At 40.0% G+C, this 11967-nt stretch overlaps 2 protein-coding genes across 3 annotated transcripts; one reads left to right on the top strand and one right to left on the bottom strand.

The window, feature by feature from the left end:
* Positions 1 to 3027: 3027 nt before the first annotated feature.
* Positions 3028 to 4356, top strand: LOC126804070 (uncharacterized). Its single transcript, XM_050531836.1, has 4 exons — positions 3028 to 3437; positions 3530 to 3582; positions 3755 to 3925; positions 4022 to 4356. The coding sequence occupies exons 1-4, from the start codon at positions 3036 to 3038 to the stop codon at positions 4233 to 4235; spliced, it is 840 nt and encodes a 279-aa protein (XP_050387793.1). The 5' UTR covers positions 3028 to 3035; the 3' UTR covers positions 4236 to 4356.
* Positions 4357 to 4438: 82 nt separating this feature from the next.
* Positions 4439 to 11463, bottom strand: LOC126804054 (histone-lysine N-methyltransferase ATX4). 2 transcript variants are annotated; one of them, XM_050531814.1, is made up of 23 exons: positions 10003 to 11463; positions 9843 to 9898; positions 9543 to 9756; positions 9117 to 9236; positions 8940 to 9005; positions 8776 to 8844; positions 8597 to 8682; positions 8386 to 8478; positions 8114 to 8249; positions 7899 to 8004; positions 7703 to 7802; positions 7471 to 7595; positions 7206 to 7351; positions 6785 to 6889; positions 6528 to 6592; positions 6147 to 6384; positions 5783 to 5869; positions 5629 to 5685; positions 5427 to 5516; positions 5234 to 5320; positions 5054 to 5128; positions 4870 to 4970; positions 4439 to 4770 (listed from the first exon to the last, which is right to left on the bottom strand). In XM_050531814.1, exons 1-23 carry the CDS (start codon positions 10954 to 10956, stop codon positions 4680 to 4682), a joined length of 3267 nt encoding a protein of 1088 aa, XP_050387771.1. In that variant the 5' UTR covers positions 10957 to 11463; the 3' UTR covers positions 4439 to 4679. The 2 variants fall into 2 exon arrangements, with proteins under 2 accessions (XP_050387771.1, XP_050387772.1); XM_050531815.1 differs by lacking the exon at positions 8776 to 8844.
* Positions 11464 to 11967: the final 504 nt, after the last annotated feature.

Here is an 11967-nt window from a genome sequence, read left to right as displayed (position 1 = left end):
CTGACTGGATTGGAGCTGACGACCTTAACGGAAAGGTTGTGCCCGCTCGTGCTTGGCTGAATCTCCTTCACCTTTATAGTAACATCAGGCTGGTATCTCATGATGGCTTTCTCGGCGTTCTATTCTCGTCCTGCATGGCTAAAACGGAAGTACGAGCAACATTGGTAAGTAATATCCCAGCCACCCGGCTCCACCTCGTGCCGGCGGCATCCTCGTCCCATTGGAGACGGTATCGATCTCTGAATGGAGTTGGGCATGTAATTACCGTTGTAGGAGTTCAAGATCATCACAGCGAAGCTTGGAGAACTGAACTCAACAAAAACTATGATCTTCCAGTAATTTAGTACTCGGCCAACTCGCATTACGCAAAACAGTGGCCGCCACAACCTGGCCGTCATCAATGAAGCAGCCATAGAGATATTTAGCATCTATCCGGCTGGAGCCTAGAAGCCCTCGACACGTAGGGATCGGACGTCGTGTGCGCCCGTGCCCGATTCTCTGAGAGGAACCTAGCCAGAGTTCAGAGTTGTGCTTGACCACAAATAAGACAATATTATGTTTTGAGAAACTAGCTATGGCGATTAATATGTTATTTCATGGACTATCCATATATATGTAGTCGTTCCTATGCTCATATCAGGAATTTGTGTACGGTGGAGCACTCCATTGTATGAAGCTCAAAATCCTCACAATTTAAATCTAAATTCCTAAAATCTAATGGTCATTATTACATTTTGAGATCAATTTTTTAATATTTTTTTTGTATCAACACTAATTAGTGTCTCCATACGATAGAGCACTAGTATTATTGTAAAAATAAGTTCCACCATACATTTCGTATTTCTAATTTATATATACCTTGTCAATCATACCTAATTGATTTAGGCATTGTGAATCCCGTGTTTATGTACAATTCCTTGGCTATCAAGGGTTAGATATCTTTCCTTGACTTACTTGATTACCAAGTTAATAAAACTTGGTTACTAAGGCTTGATTGGGTATCATCTTTATATAAGAAGCCGATATACGTTGCTATCGGTATAATTGGTCCTAGTTTCCTCTATAAAATTATCGCAGGTCTTCATACGTTGAAGTACACTTTAACCTAATTCAATCTCCAAAGTGGAAAAACACGAAGAAAGAAGACGAGATGGAGCAGCTGCTGAGTATGAAAGATTTTGAGGGCAAAGCAATTCGACCTCATTCGTCCTATGTTGATATTTTTCTTGAGGTTGTTAGTGTTTTCCGAAATCTACTCAAGCGAGGTATGAAGAAGAAATTAAGTACTCATTCCAAAACTCAGATAGCTGGTATAGGGTTCACAGAACCCATTTACATGGAAGGGAAAGAGAGGTGTGCAAAGGGAAAAGAACTTCAGAATTCTGTTACTGAATCTGTTACGAAGATTGGTGGCTCGAAACGAAAGGTTTTTGACAATTTTGATGATCATGGAAGGGGTTTTCAGATCAAGAAGCAGAAGATGAATATGGATAGTATCTTCGAGAGTAAAGAACCAAGTTCGTCAGTGAGAACAGAATTGAAGGTGGATACGTTATACTCGGTTGGCATAGAAAAGACAGAAAATTCGTTGCCTAGGGCAAATCGTAAAATGAGTTCTGCAATTAAGCTGAAGAGTACTAATAGTTCTGCTATTAAGGGGAAGAGTACTAATGGTGGTGATGATAAACAACGGGGGTTGCGACCGAAGCCGAAGGCTATGAAAACGGTGAAGCCAAACAAGAAGATCACACCACAAATCATTGTTGCTAACGACTTGCCTGAAGAATACAAGAGAAAGATTGAAAATTTTGATAAGGCTAAAGCGACTCTGGTGATACAGAAGGAGTTGACCCCCACTGACATGAGCCCTAGCGCGTCCCGCTTGTCAATGCCTATGAAAAAAATCAGACCGGAGAGTTTTTTGAATGCAGACGAGATAAAGTTTCTTGCAAGACAAAACGAGTGGCCAGTTTCGGTTATAGATCCTCTTTTAGAAGAAGAAGAACTAGTCTTGAGACAATGGGACATGAAAAAGCCAGAGGGCAGGATGAGCTCAAGCTATGTGCTTAGAACTCGTTGGAATGAACTTGCCGAGAAAAACAACCTCGAAGCAAAAGATGTAATCCAAGTTTGGTCATTCCGAGATGTGAACAACAACCTTCACTTTGCTATTGTTTTGGTTAAAAAGGGTGAGCATAGTAATGGTGGAGGCTCTGGCCAATCTTCCCCGCCATCAACAACATCGCGTGATATTGTTGATGGTGAAAGAGGTAGTGGTAGTGATCAAGATACTGTTGATGGTGATCACAGAAGTGGTGGTACTAATCAGGGAACAGAAACAAAGTAAGAATGGATGATGAGAGGTAACAGCAATGATGAGAATAATAGTGGGAGAGGTACTATCACTACTACGAGTAATGGCTTTTGACAAACATGAGGGTTAAGCCAGACCTTAATCAAGCAGTAATAGATGAAGAAGAAGTATAAATAAGGCGTGAAAGGCATGGAAAGGCAGGAAAACAACTATTTTCCACATTCTTTGATCATGTCATGCCATTTGTGTTGTAGGCTTGTAGCTATTGTGTTTTTGTTCTATAAATGACTTGCTAAATATTTTGCTTCTAGCTATAGCTAGGCTCTTCATTTGTATCATTGTATGTATCGATGTTTTTGTTATGAGGATATTTGGTCTACATTGGTAGTGTTTTTCATTTGGTAGCAGTATTTGAATAAGGTAGAATTCAGCAAAGAATAAGAGCAATATAGCATAAGGAAAATAATGACACGCAGAAAGATTTATTTGCTACACTGGATCCAAATTCTCAACCTATAGACTCTGGAGAAAATAATTTTGTTTGAACATTTGAAGTTAGAAATTAAGAAAAAAAATACGTGCACCACGTGGCGCACTAATTTCTTGGCCTGCAGCAGACCACAAGTTGTGGCCACTGATGCCCACATCCTATCTCTCCATCTACAACATGTTTCTGTCATTCAATTATGCCTTCAAGAAACTAATAACACAAAATGTAAATATGGCTAATATGCTAGCAAGCTATCCCAACATATCAGAGCTCTCCTATGGATTTATTACAGTTTCTAGATCAGCTAGGAGGAGTAGATTGATCAGTGGTGAGGGACATGTTGGCTACTTAGAGATTAAGGCCCCAAATTGTGTAGTGCATTGCTCCAATAGTAGTAGTAGTGGTAGCTCAGGAAGTAGTACCTCATCCACTGAGGAAGTGGGTTTCGTAGGAAGTGGAAAGTTTGGCATTGATAGTAAGGGAGAATTCAAGTACTTGGTGAGTGAATATGGATGGAAGGTCAGGAGTTTGTTTAGAAATGGAGATGAGGTAAGCAAGGCAGCTCAAGTTCAAGCTGAAGCATTTCATGAACCTGTGTTTCTCTTCAATGATCTGTTCTACCAATTCTTCAAGGTTTGCTCAGTTTGATATCATATATACTTATATAGATCTATATATTCTGTCATGATTTTTATGATCTTGTTTGAATTTATCGATTGCTGCAGGCTGAAGTGTTATCTGGGCTTGCATATAAACTTAGGAGCTCACCCCCAAATAGGTAACCACTATTTTTGGAGATTGAAATTTGGAATCTTGCCCTTGTATAAGACAATAAATAATAGTTTGTTCTAGTACGCCACAGTTTGCTTACCAGTTGGGATCATTAGTATGCAAAACTGTGACTTATCATTTAGTGTGGCATTTTGATGTGATCAAACATAATGTCACAGGTATGCCTGTTTGGTAGCTGAGCCTACACTCATCGACACTCCAGAGTCGCAAGAACTTGTAGGCGTTGTGGATCTCACGGCATCAAGAGACCAGAATGTACTAGGGCATCTCCCACCTGATGCAGATGAGTATCTTTATGTGTCTGGAATAGCTGTTTTAAGGAGCTTTAGGTTATTACTGATGTCCCTAATCACCAAACCTAGTTTTGTTTCCTTTTGTTTTGGGTTCTGGTATATTTGACAAGAGGTCAATGGTTTACTTGGTAGGAGGAAGAAAGTAGCCACTGCTCTACTTAAAGCTTGTGACAAGCTCTCAGCTGAGTGGGGATTTCAGTATCTTGCCCTCCGAGCTTATGAAGACGATTTTGGTGCCCGAGAGTTGTATTCAAATGCCGGTTACCGGGTTGTCTCTGGTGACCCGCCGTGGATGAGTACTTGGATTGGAAGAAAACGCCGTGTTCTTATGATCAAACATATTTGACTCTAATAGTGCTTCAAGTTCTCTTGCACATGTTGAGTTCATTTTCCTCTTAGGGAGAGTTCTGATTTTAAGGTTTACCAACTGTCCCAATTCTTGATTCCTAGTGGGATACCTCTCTTAGAATAGCAAAGTTGCAATTCCAAATGAAAACTAACATGGCTAATTTATAGGCAGACAAATACACAACAGACCAAAACCAAAGAGCCGGCAAGACTATAGCTTTTATTAAGCTTAGAAGTTTGTCCGCGCAAAAATATATAAACAAAAGCAGAAGAGTACAACTTTTCTTTCTTTTTTCTTTTCCTTAAAAAAAAAAAACAAATTCGGTATATGAACTGTGACATCCCGGAGGGCAGGGAAATGGGTTAGTGTTGGTTCTTCGCGGGCAAACAATGGCTGTGCAAGTGCAAGAAAACTGCATATATATCATCATTGTCCTTCCTACTAATTCATGAATTTCCGGCAGTTGGGAGCTTTACATAGACAGGGAACTTTGAACTCATCAGGCTCATTTGGATCAAACAAGTAATCATACCTGCCACAGCCAGAAACAACAAATACATTACAACCAGCTCTCGGAGAAGAGAGATGTGTAGAAGTAGTGAGGGAGAGAGAAGAGAGGTGAGATGTATACGTTAGCTCGTCACCAGCAGATACATTAGTCTTTGCAATAAGTACTATCCGGCTTTCCTCATCACCAACACTCATGATCCTCGCATAACAATTGGGCATGCACTATACACGGAACAGTGAGTATGAGATCCTAAGAGGTCAACACCAGGCAAAATGGGCTTCCAACATCAGAATAATTAACTTACCGAATGATTGATAAGCCGTGCTATATTTCCTTTATCAGTGGCATCTACTACCACTTCTTCGCAGATCTTAAAGAGCTGAACACAAGTGTAAATAAGCCTTTAAAAAACAATTTAACAGGCGTAACTAGAATTAATCATTTTTTAACAGAAAGATAAACCACTTGCGAAGAAGCTACTCACGTAGCAGTCTTTGCCTTCTGATCTATAGCGGGCCTCCCTCAAATCTGCAACACTGCCCCTTACCTGTTCACCACGGTATTCAAGAACCTGAAAGAGAGACATGCTTATTAGTCCATTTTGTTTTCAATTGAAAATAACACTGGGCAACTGTTGCATATGCATGTTGACACACTTGACCAATGTTGCTACTTACCATTTCTCCTTCTTGAATGTTTCTACGCGCAAAGAGACCCCATCCATGTATCCCAGATCTACCAAAGCAAACACGATCATTTTCGGTTCTCTGCAGTCACACACACAACCAAAAGTAGTCATGAAAAAGAAAGAAAAGGAAAACTAAGGAAAAGGAAAAGAAAAACCAAAAAGTATTGAATGGATAACAAAGAAATACTAGCCTGTAAATGGTAAAGCCGTTCTCTAAAAGATGAAAATGTGAGAGGTTCCTCTACTACCTGTTGAAGAAGAAAACACATCATCTAGAGTTAGACATGGTTTTTGAAAGGAATGAAAACAATATATTATACCATCCAATAAAAAACAATATATTACTCTGAATTTGTTCAAACTACGAATTGCTTCCAAGGGATGATGGGAATGTCCCATCACTTGGTGGGCAGCAGCTTCTTCTTCTGTTCTCTGGCCATCAGAAAAAGTAATAGTGAGAAAAGACAGCTAATTACATTTCTTATTTAAACTTGAATATCACTGATCAGCCACATTATGTGATTCAATGTCATCCTGATAAATATTATGTCCCATGATAAGTTTATATAATTCAGCAATCCTACCACCAAAACCATAAGCTGGCTAAAGTTTAGTGTTTTACCCAATTTATGGATTAACATGTCAAACATATATCAAATATACGTGTATAGTGATAGTATCATAATCTGAGAATATCATAGTTGAATACCTTCCTACTATCTTTCGATCTTTTAAATATTCGGCACCTCGCAGAAGATAATGGCTCGGGCTCGGGCTTGGGCTCGGGCTCAGGTTCAGTGGTTTCAACATTTGGAATCTCCTCCAACTTTGTTCTATTAGATGAAATTAGACTCGAACCAGGCTTCTTCTTGCTCTGGAGAAGGCTTTTGGCTGAAAACACTCCTAGAGGAGTCTGTATTATTAAGACCGTATCTGGATTTGGAGCCCTGCAACAAACAAACTATAACTTGTGACGGACAAAAAATTAGGAATACAATATATGGCGGGTGACATGAATTCAGATGCATTAATAAATATACAATATATGAGCAAATCTGAGATAAGAGACTAAGGGAATGCCTATCCATACCTGTGATAAGCACAAAAGGAAACCATTTTTGTAATCTGTTTCCCATTTTTCTCTAAAGAATGCAACTGCATATAAAGAATCCATTCATTAGCAATATCATTCACGAAAATAGTCGAGCCAATTAAATGTAAAGATGCAACAACTTTAGAAACCAGAACAAATTGACAGAGTATGAACTTAGTAAGAAATATTCTTCCTCGAGCATCAAAAGTACAGAGCAATAGTGAAAACAGACCAAAAAATGACATAAGTCTAACCTCCATGCGGTACCCTGCCCTGGATGCACACATTGCATGGTAATAAGTAGAGCACCTGCTACATTGTGTGCATGAACCATGAATTTGCTTACAGATAACACAAATCTGAAGAACATGTGGCAAAAGAAAGCCTTTGATTAGCAGTCAAATAAGATGGCGATTAAAATGCAAAGTAGAATCAGGCTAAATGGCTGCATCCTGAATCATTTGTAAACCTATGAACCCAAAACACACTCTTATTATTCAATGTATATGGCCTATGTTACTCTCCAATGTTGTGGTGCGAAACTTGTTATCTTTTACAGAAGATTTTAACTATGCACGTATATGATTAGTTTCAATTTGATTCAGTAATATACTCATGATGTCAAGTCATTTTCAATGTATGTATCTAAAAGATATACAAGGACAAATGATCCACCTTGACAAAAGAATTTGACGGAATACTCAAGATCCCAAGAGCAGGCTCCATTTTCTCATCACTTGCAAATGACACTTCAGGTCTGAACCAAGCGCATGTAATATGAACCCACAATGTCTCGATATCAGTTGGCTTTAATGCACCTCCTGAGGGCCAGCAGCATGAAGAAGACCACATCAGAAAACCAGATCATGATAGCAAACAAAACTTTTATTAATATGGCAAACAAAAGAACTCAACAAATCCACTCGAGGAAGAGAATTGCCTTTAACAGGACATAGGCAACATTCTCTCTTGACTTCTGGTTTTTCACAAGCTTTGCACACCCACGAAGTGAAGTCCCGAACATGTCTTGCTCCATAGCATTCTTGATGAACAGCTATTTGACATCTGAATGATGTATAAAACATCAAATATTTGCCTTTATAACAATGAAGGGCATCTAACAGTTGCTTGTCAGCCATCATGATATAATGAAAAGACAACAAGGTCGATACCTGTTGCATATAATGATTTTGTTGTAGTCCCAATCTTCAACCCATCTACATACGGCACATCGTTCTGTTGTCCACTTTGCATAAACAGGTTCATATTTTTCTGTCATAGCAACCAGGGAAATGTGATTAGTTTACTTCTCCCCACCTGGTTATTGATAAATACATTCATATGGCCAAAAGTACAAAAGAAAAGAACCTTGCAAAAACGTAAGCAGCTTCTGCTTTCGTTCTTTTATAGAAGGTCGTTTAGGTGGTTTAACAGACACGAGAGCATTTTCATGAATCTCTGCTAACTGTAGCATCTGCATAGTCAAATGAGATTTGCATTAACAACATTTGATGTCTGAGAGGCCACTGGCATACTACTAGACAGGAAAAGGAAAACAAATTATCTGAGAGTATAGTTCAGACCCATTGTTCCAGTGCCAGTAAGGAGCCTTTAACTCTGACACTCGTCCTCCAGTTTCTGGACTTGGAACCTGTGTGTCGCTCCCATTCACTGAGCGCTTGCTTTTCTGTCCCGCAGTACCCACACTTGCACACAACACTGACACATAAGAGAAACGGATATAGATGAATCACAGAGAAAAGACAAGAATATAATTAACACTATGAAAACTTCAAAATATAACTTTCCAAGAGAGAACTAAAAAAGGCAAAAGAGAAGCCAATCGTATGCTTACGAGTGAAGACTTGGAAAGTATATGCCTTCCACACTGTTACAGAGGACAGTAACCTTGTTAGGCAGCACCAATTGTGCCTCATTTTTATTAGACCTGCACCAGATATTCAATAAACGTCAAGGACCAGAGATAACAGATTGGTATTGCAACATTCTTATCCATAAAATACTTAACAACAGAACCTTCAACAAATGAATTACATTAGACTTACTTGACTTTAGGTTGCTCCTTTTCAGAATCTGACAATTCAAAGTTAAACTTTACTTTGCAAGGAGGGCAGAAATAATCGGTGCATGTCTGCCAAAAAGAAACAACAAAGTCAGCAAATCTTAACACATTCATTATGCAAACTGAGTGAAAAATTAATGATATTAGGTATGGTGTATGCACCTTAAAATAATTTGTGTTAATTCTATCACATTCTGCATGCACCCATACTCTGCAACCATCACACCGGACCTGCTCAAAGTAGAGTTAAACAGAGTTAATAAGGAACATCAGTTATAATAAAGAGCATAATTTCACAACCCTAGCATTACATATAGGTTTCTTACCCAAGTTCCACTTTCAGGCTGATTCCACTTCTTGCATATGCCACAAACATGTTTTGATTTTGTTAACTGTCAAAAAATAAGGTCATGAAATATGAACAATAAACAATCCAGAATGCCAGAGACCAATTTAAAACTAACATCAGAACACCCAAATTACGCAGGTCGCTCAAACCCTACCTTAGCACATGTTTTACAAAGGATTTGGCCTCCAGAAGGAATCTTCATTTTCTTTGGAATTTTGAGTTTAGAGCCGCAGCTTTCACAGGCTCTTGGGTCTTTCTTCGTCTGGTAGATGTCCTGCATGAAGATAAATAAAATTTCAATGACAAATGGCCTTTCCAAATAGTTGATATATTTTCCTGACTATAATGGAGAAACTAATGTTGTGTGAACACCTCAATTGAATTCCTAAGCAAAAAGACCAATTCTGATACAATCTCACGAACAAAGTAAAGAATAGAAAAAGGTCCATTAAACCCAGATATGCTATTCATTTAAATTGATCTATTCCATAATGTTTGGGCAATTCTGTGTTGATGTTTTTTCCTAGTAATTACACAACATGAAGAAGGAAAATAAGTCTAATCTCTTAGGAGAACTCGCCTGGTCCACAAAGTGATAGTCAAGATCATGATTGGAACCAGTAGCCTCTTGAACTCCTCTGGATAGAGTTTCATCATACACTGGGTTCCCAGCTGCCATGTTAATATCTGCTAACAACTTCTCTGTAAACCCCTGTTCCACCAAAAATGCCTCCTCAGTTGCCATCTGGAAATCACAAGGCTTGCAGTTGCCCAGTTCAGACTGCTCTTTGAACCTACATCATGCCAAGAAATACATAACCACAACAGGGTTCACTAAATTGCAATTCAGATACTTATTAAAACCGAAACAACCACAAACCTGTCTATATAATCCATAAATGGAAAAAGCGATCCCCTTTTGACCCAGGCATAATCCTGCTCAAGATCACACAAATAATACTATCAAATAACCACTCTCCTATGCATTAATAACACCAGTCCCATATATAGTAAACTCCAAATAGAGAAACAATCCATACCCTTTGGTTCTCATTCCCAGAGTACCCGAAAAACATGACACAAGCTGCATCAGGTATGCAAGCCCTCAAAACCAACTCCGGCGCTTGTGTCATTGGATCAATAACAATGGCCGGCCAAAACGGCTCCTTTTTCCCTGGCTTCGCCCAAACTAAGTCGCCGGAATAAAAATCTTCCGGTCCATACAACCCATCCTTCCTCTGCTCCATCCTCACTGCACCCTCTAACTCATCTTCTTCTTCTTCCTCATCAATAATCTCCACAACCTCACACTTGTCATCTCCAACCCCCAAATGCTCATGCACTGAAGTGAGTGTACTCCTTGAGCCCGAGTTATACTTCTTATAACTCTTATACGCCACACACTCTTCTTCCTCTTCTTCTACTTCCTCCACCTCCTCCTCCTCTTCTTCTTCTTCTTCTTCATAATAACCCGAATACTTCTTGGAGCCATATCCAGCATTACTCTTCACCTTCTTCCCATTTCTCTGCGGCCTCAAACTCACCCTCTCATCTTCCACATTGCTCTCCCTCACACTAGTTTTACTCTCTTTCCTCCAATTCTCGATCACCGAGTCATTAAACCTCGACGGCAGCACCTGCACGCGCCCCCTCGAAGTCCTCACCAGCGGCGGCCGCGACTCCTCCGCCGCAGCCGCCTTCGTTTTCCTCGCCTTATTCGATCTCGACTCCACCACCACCACCACCGCCTCCTCCGCCTCCGGCGGCGAGCACGACACTTCCGTGCACCACGAGAACCCGCCCTTCTCCGCAAGCAAGCCGCGGAAGCTCACCGGAATAATCCCCGCCGCGACCTCGCCGAGCAAATTGAGCGGGTAATACCCGCCGGTCCTCCTCTTCTTCTTGCCGGCGGAGCTGTCTTCCTCCTCGGAATCGCCCAATTTGCACCGTTTCAAACTCGGCATTTGCGATTTGAGATTCTTCTTGATAATCATCGTTACAACACTGTCACTCCCGCATAATCTACTTCCTCAATTCACCTCAACAAACCCCCAATTTCCCAATAAACCCTAATCCCCAAATTGAACAAAACAAAATGTTCAACAAAAAAAAACCCAGAACAGAGCAGAAATCGACGAAAACCACGACCTGCCCAGAATTTCTCCCCCGGAAAAGACTCGAACTTTACTGAGAACCCTAACTGGGGCCACCGGAGAGTGGCCGGGGATCGGAAATTGGATAAGGGAAATAGGGATCTATTGTTTCTCTCTCTCTCTCTCTCTCCACCCAACTGCTACAGAGGAAGGAATGAGGAGACAGAGACGGAGGGAGAGAAATGGAATTTAAAAGTTTGACAATGCCAAAATCGGGAAGTTGAAATTTTTGTTGTGAGTAGCAGAGAGAGAGATTTAGATAACACTGGAGAAAAAAGTAGGAGGCTTTTTCTCTTCTTCGATGTGTTTGTTTCTCTCTGTTTTATCTCTTTTTTATTTTAGAGAGAGAGAGAGGAGAGAGAAGGGTGTGAGTTGCTAACGTGCGCATTACGTGTTTAGAGCACAAATTCTTCAGAGCAATGGTGGTCATGGCCAATATATGGTGTTTAATTTATGAATTTGACTATTCATTTTGGGTTTGCCATGGTTTTTTTTTGTTCCACGAAAGTTGGAAACTTTGAGCTACAATGCGGGTGTCCAATTTCTATGGTTATTGGTTTTGAGTCGATTTGGGTTGTGGGATTTGATAAAATGAGTTGAATTTGTGCACATAGAAATGATTTTAGTGCGAAGTTAGGTCGATTTGTAGTGGGAGTCGGTCGGTTTTTGAAAGCTGCAAGTTCTTGGCTGAAGGTTTTAACTTGGTACAATGAGACTGAAATTAATCCACAGTGTTTTCATCTTTTTGGGGTTGGAGGAGTATGGGCAAGTTGAGAGATGAAAATTTTAATGGGTTTTGGTTCAAGAATTGTAGTTGATGAATTTTCTGTAAATTTGGTGGTGGTGATCGGA

The sequence above is a fragment of the Argentina anserina genome, chromosome 7 (assembly GCF_933775445.1).
Source record: "Argentina anserina chromosome 7, drPotAnse1.1, whole genome shotgun sequence".
Lineage (NCBI taxonomy): Eukaryota > Viridiplantae > Streptophyta > Magnoliopsida > Rosales > Rosaceae > Argentina > Argentina anserina.
Note: the sequence above shows the minus strand (reverse complement) of the source record. Positions and strands in the feature narration are given on the sequence as shown.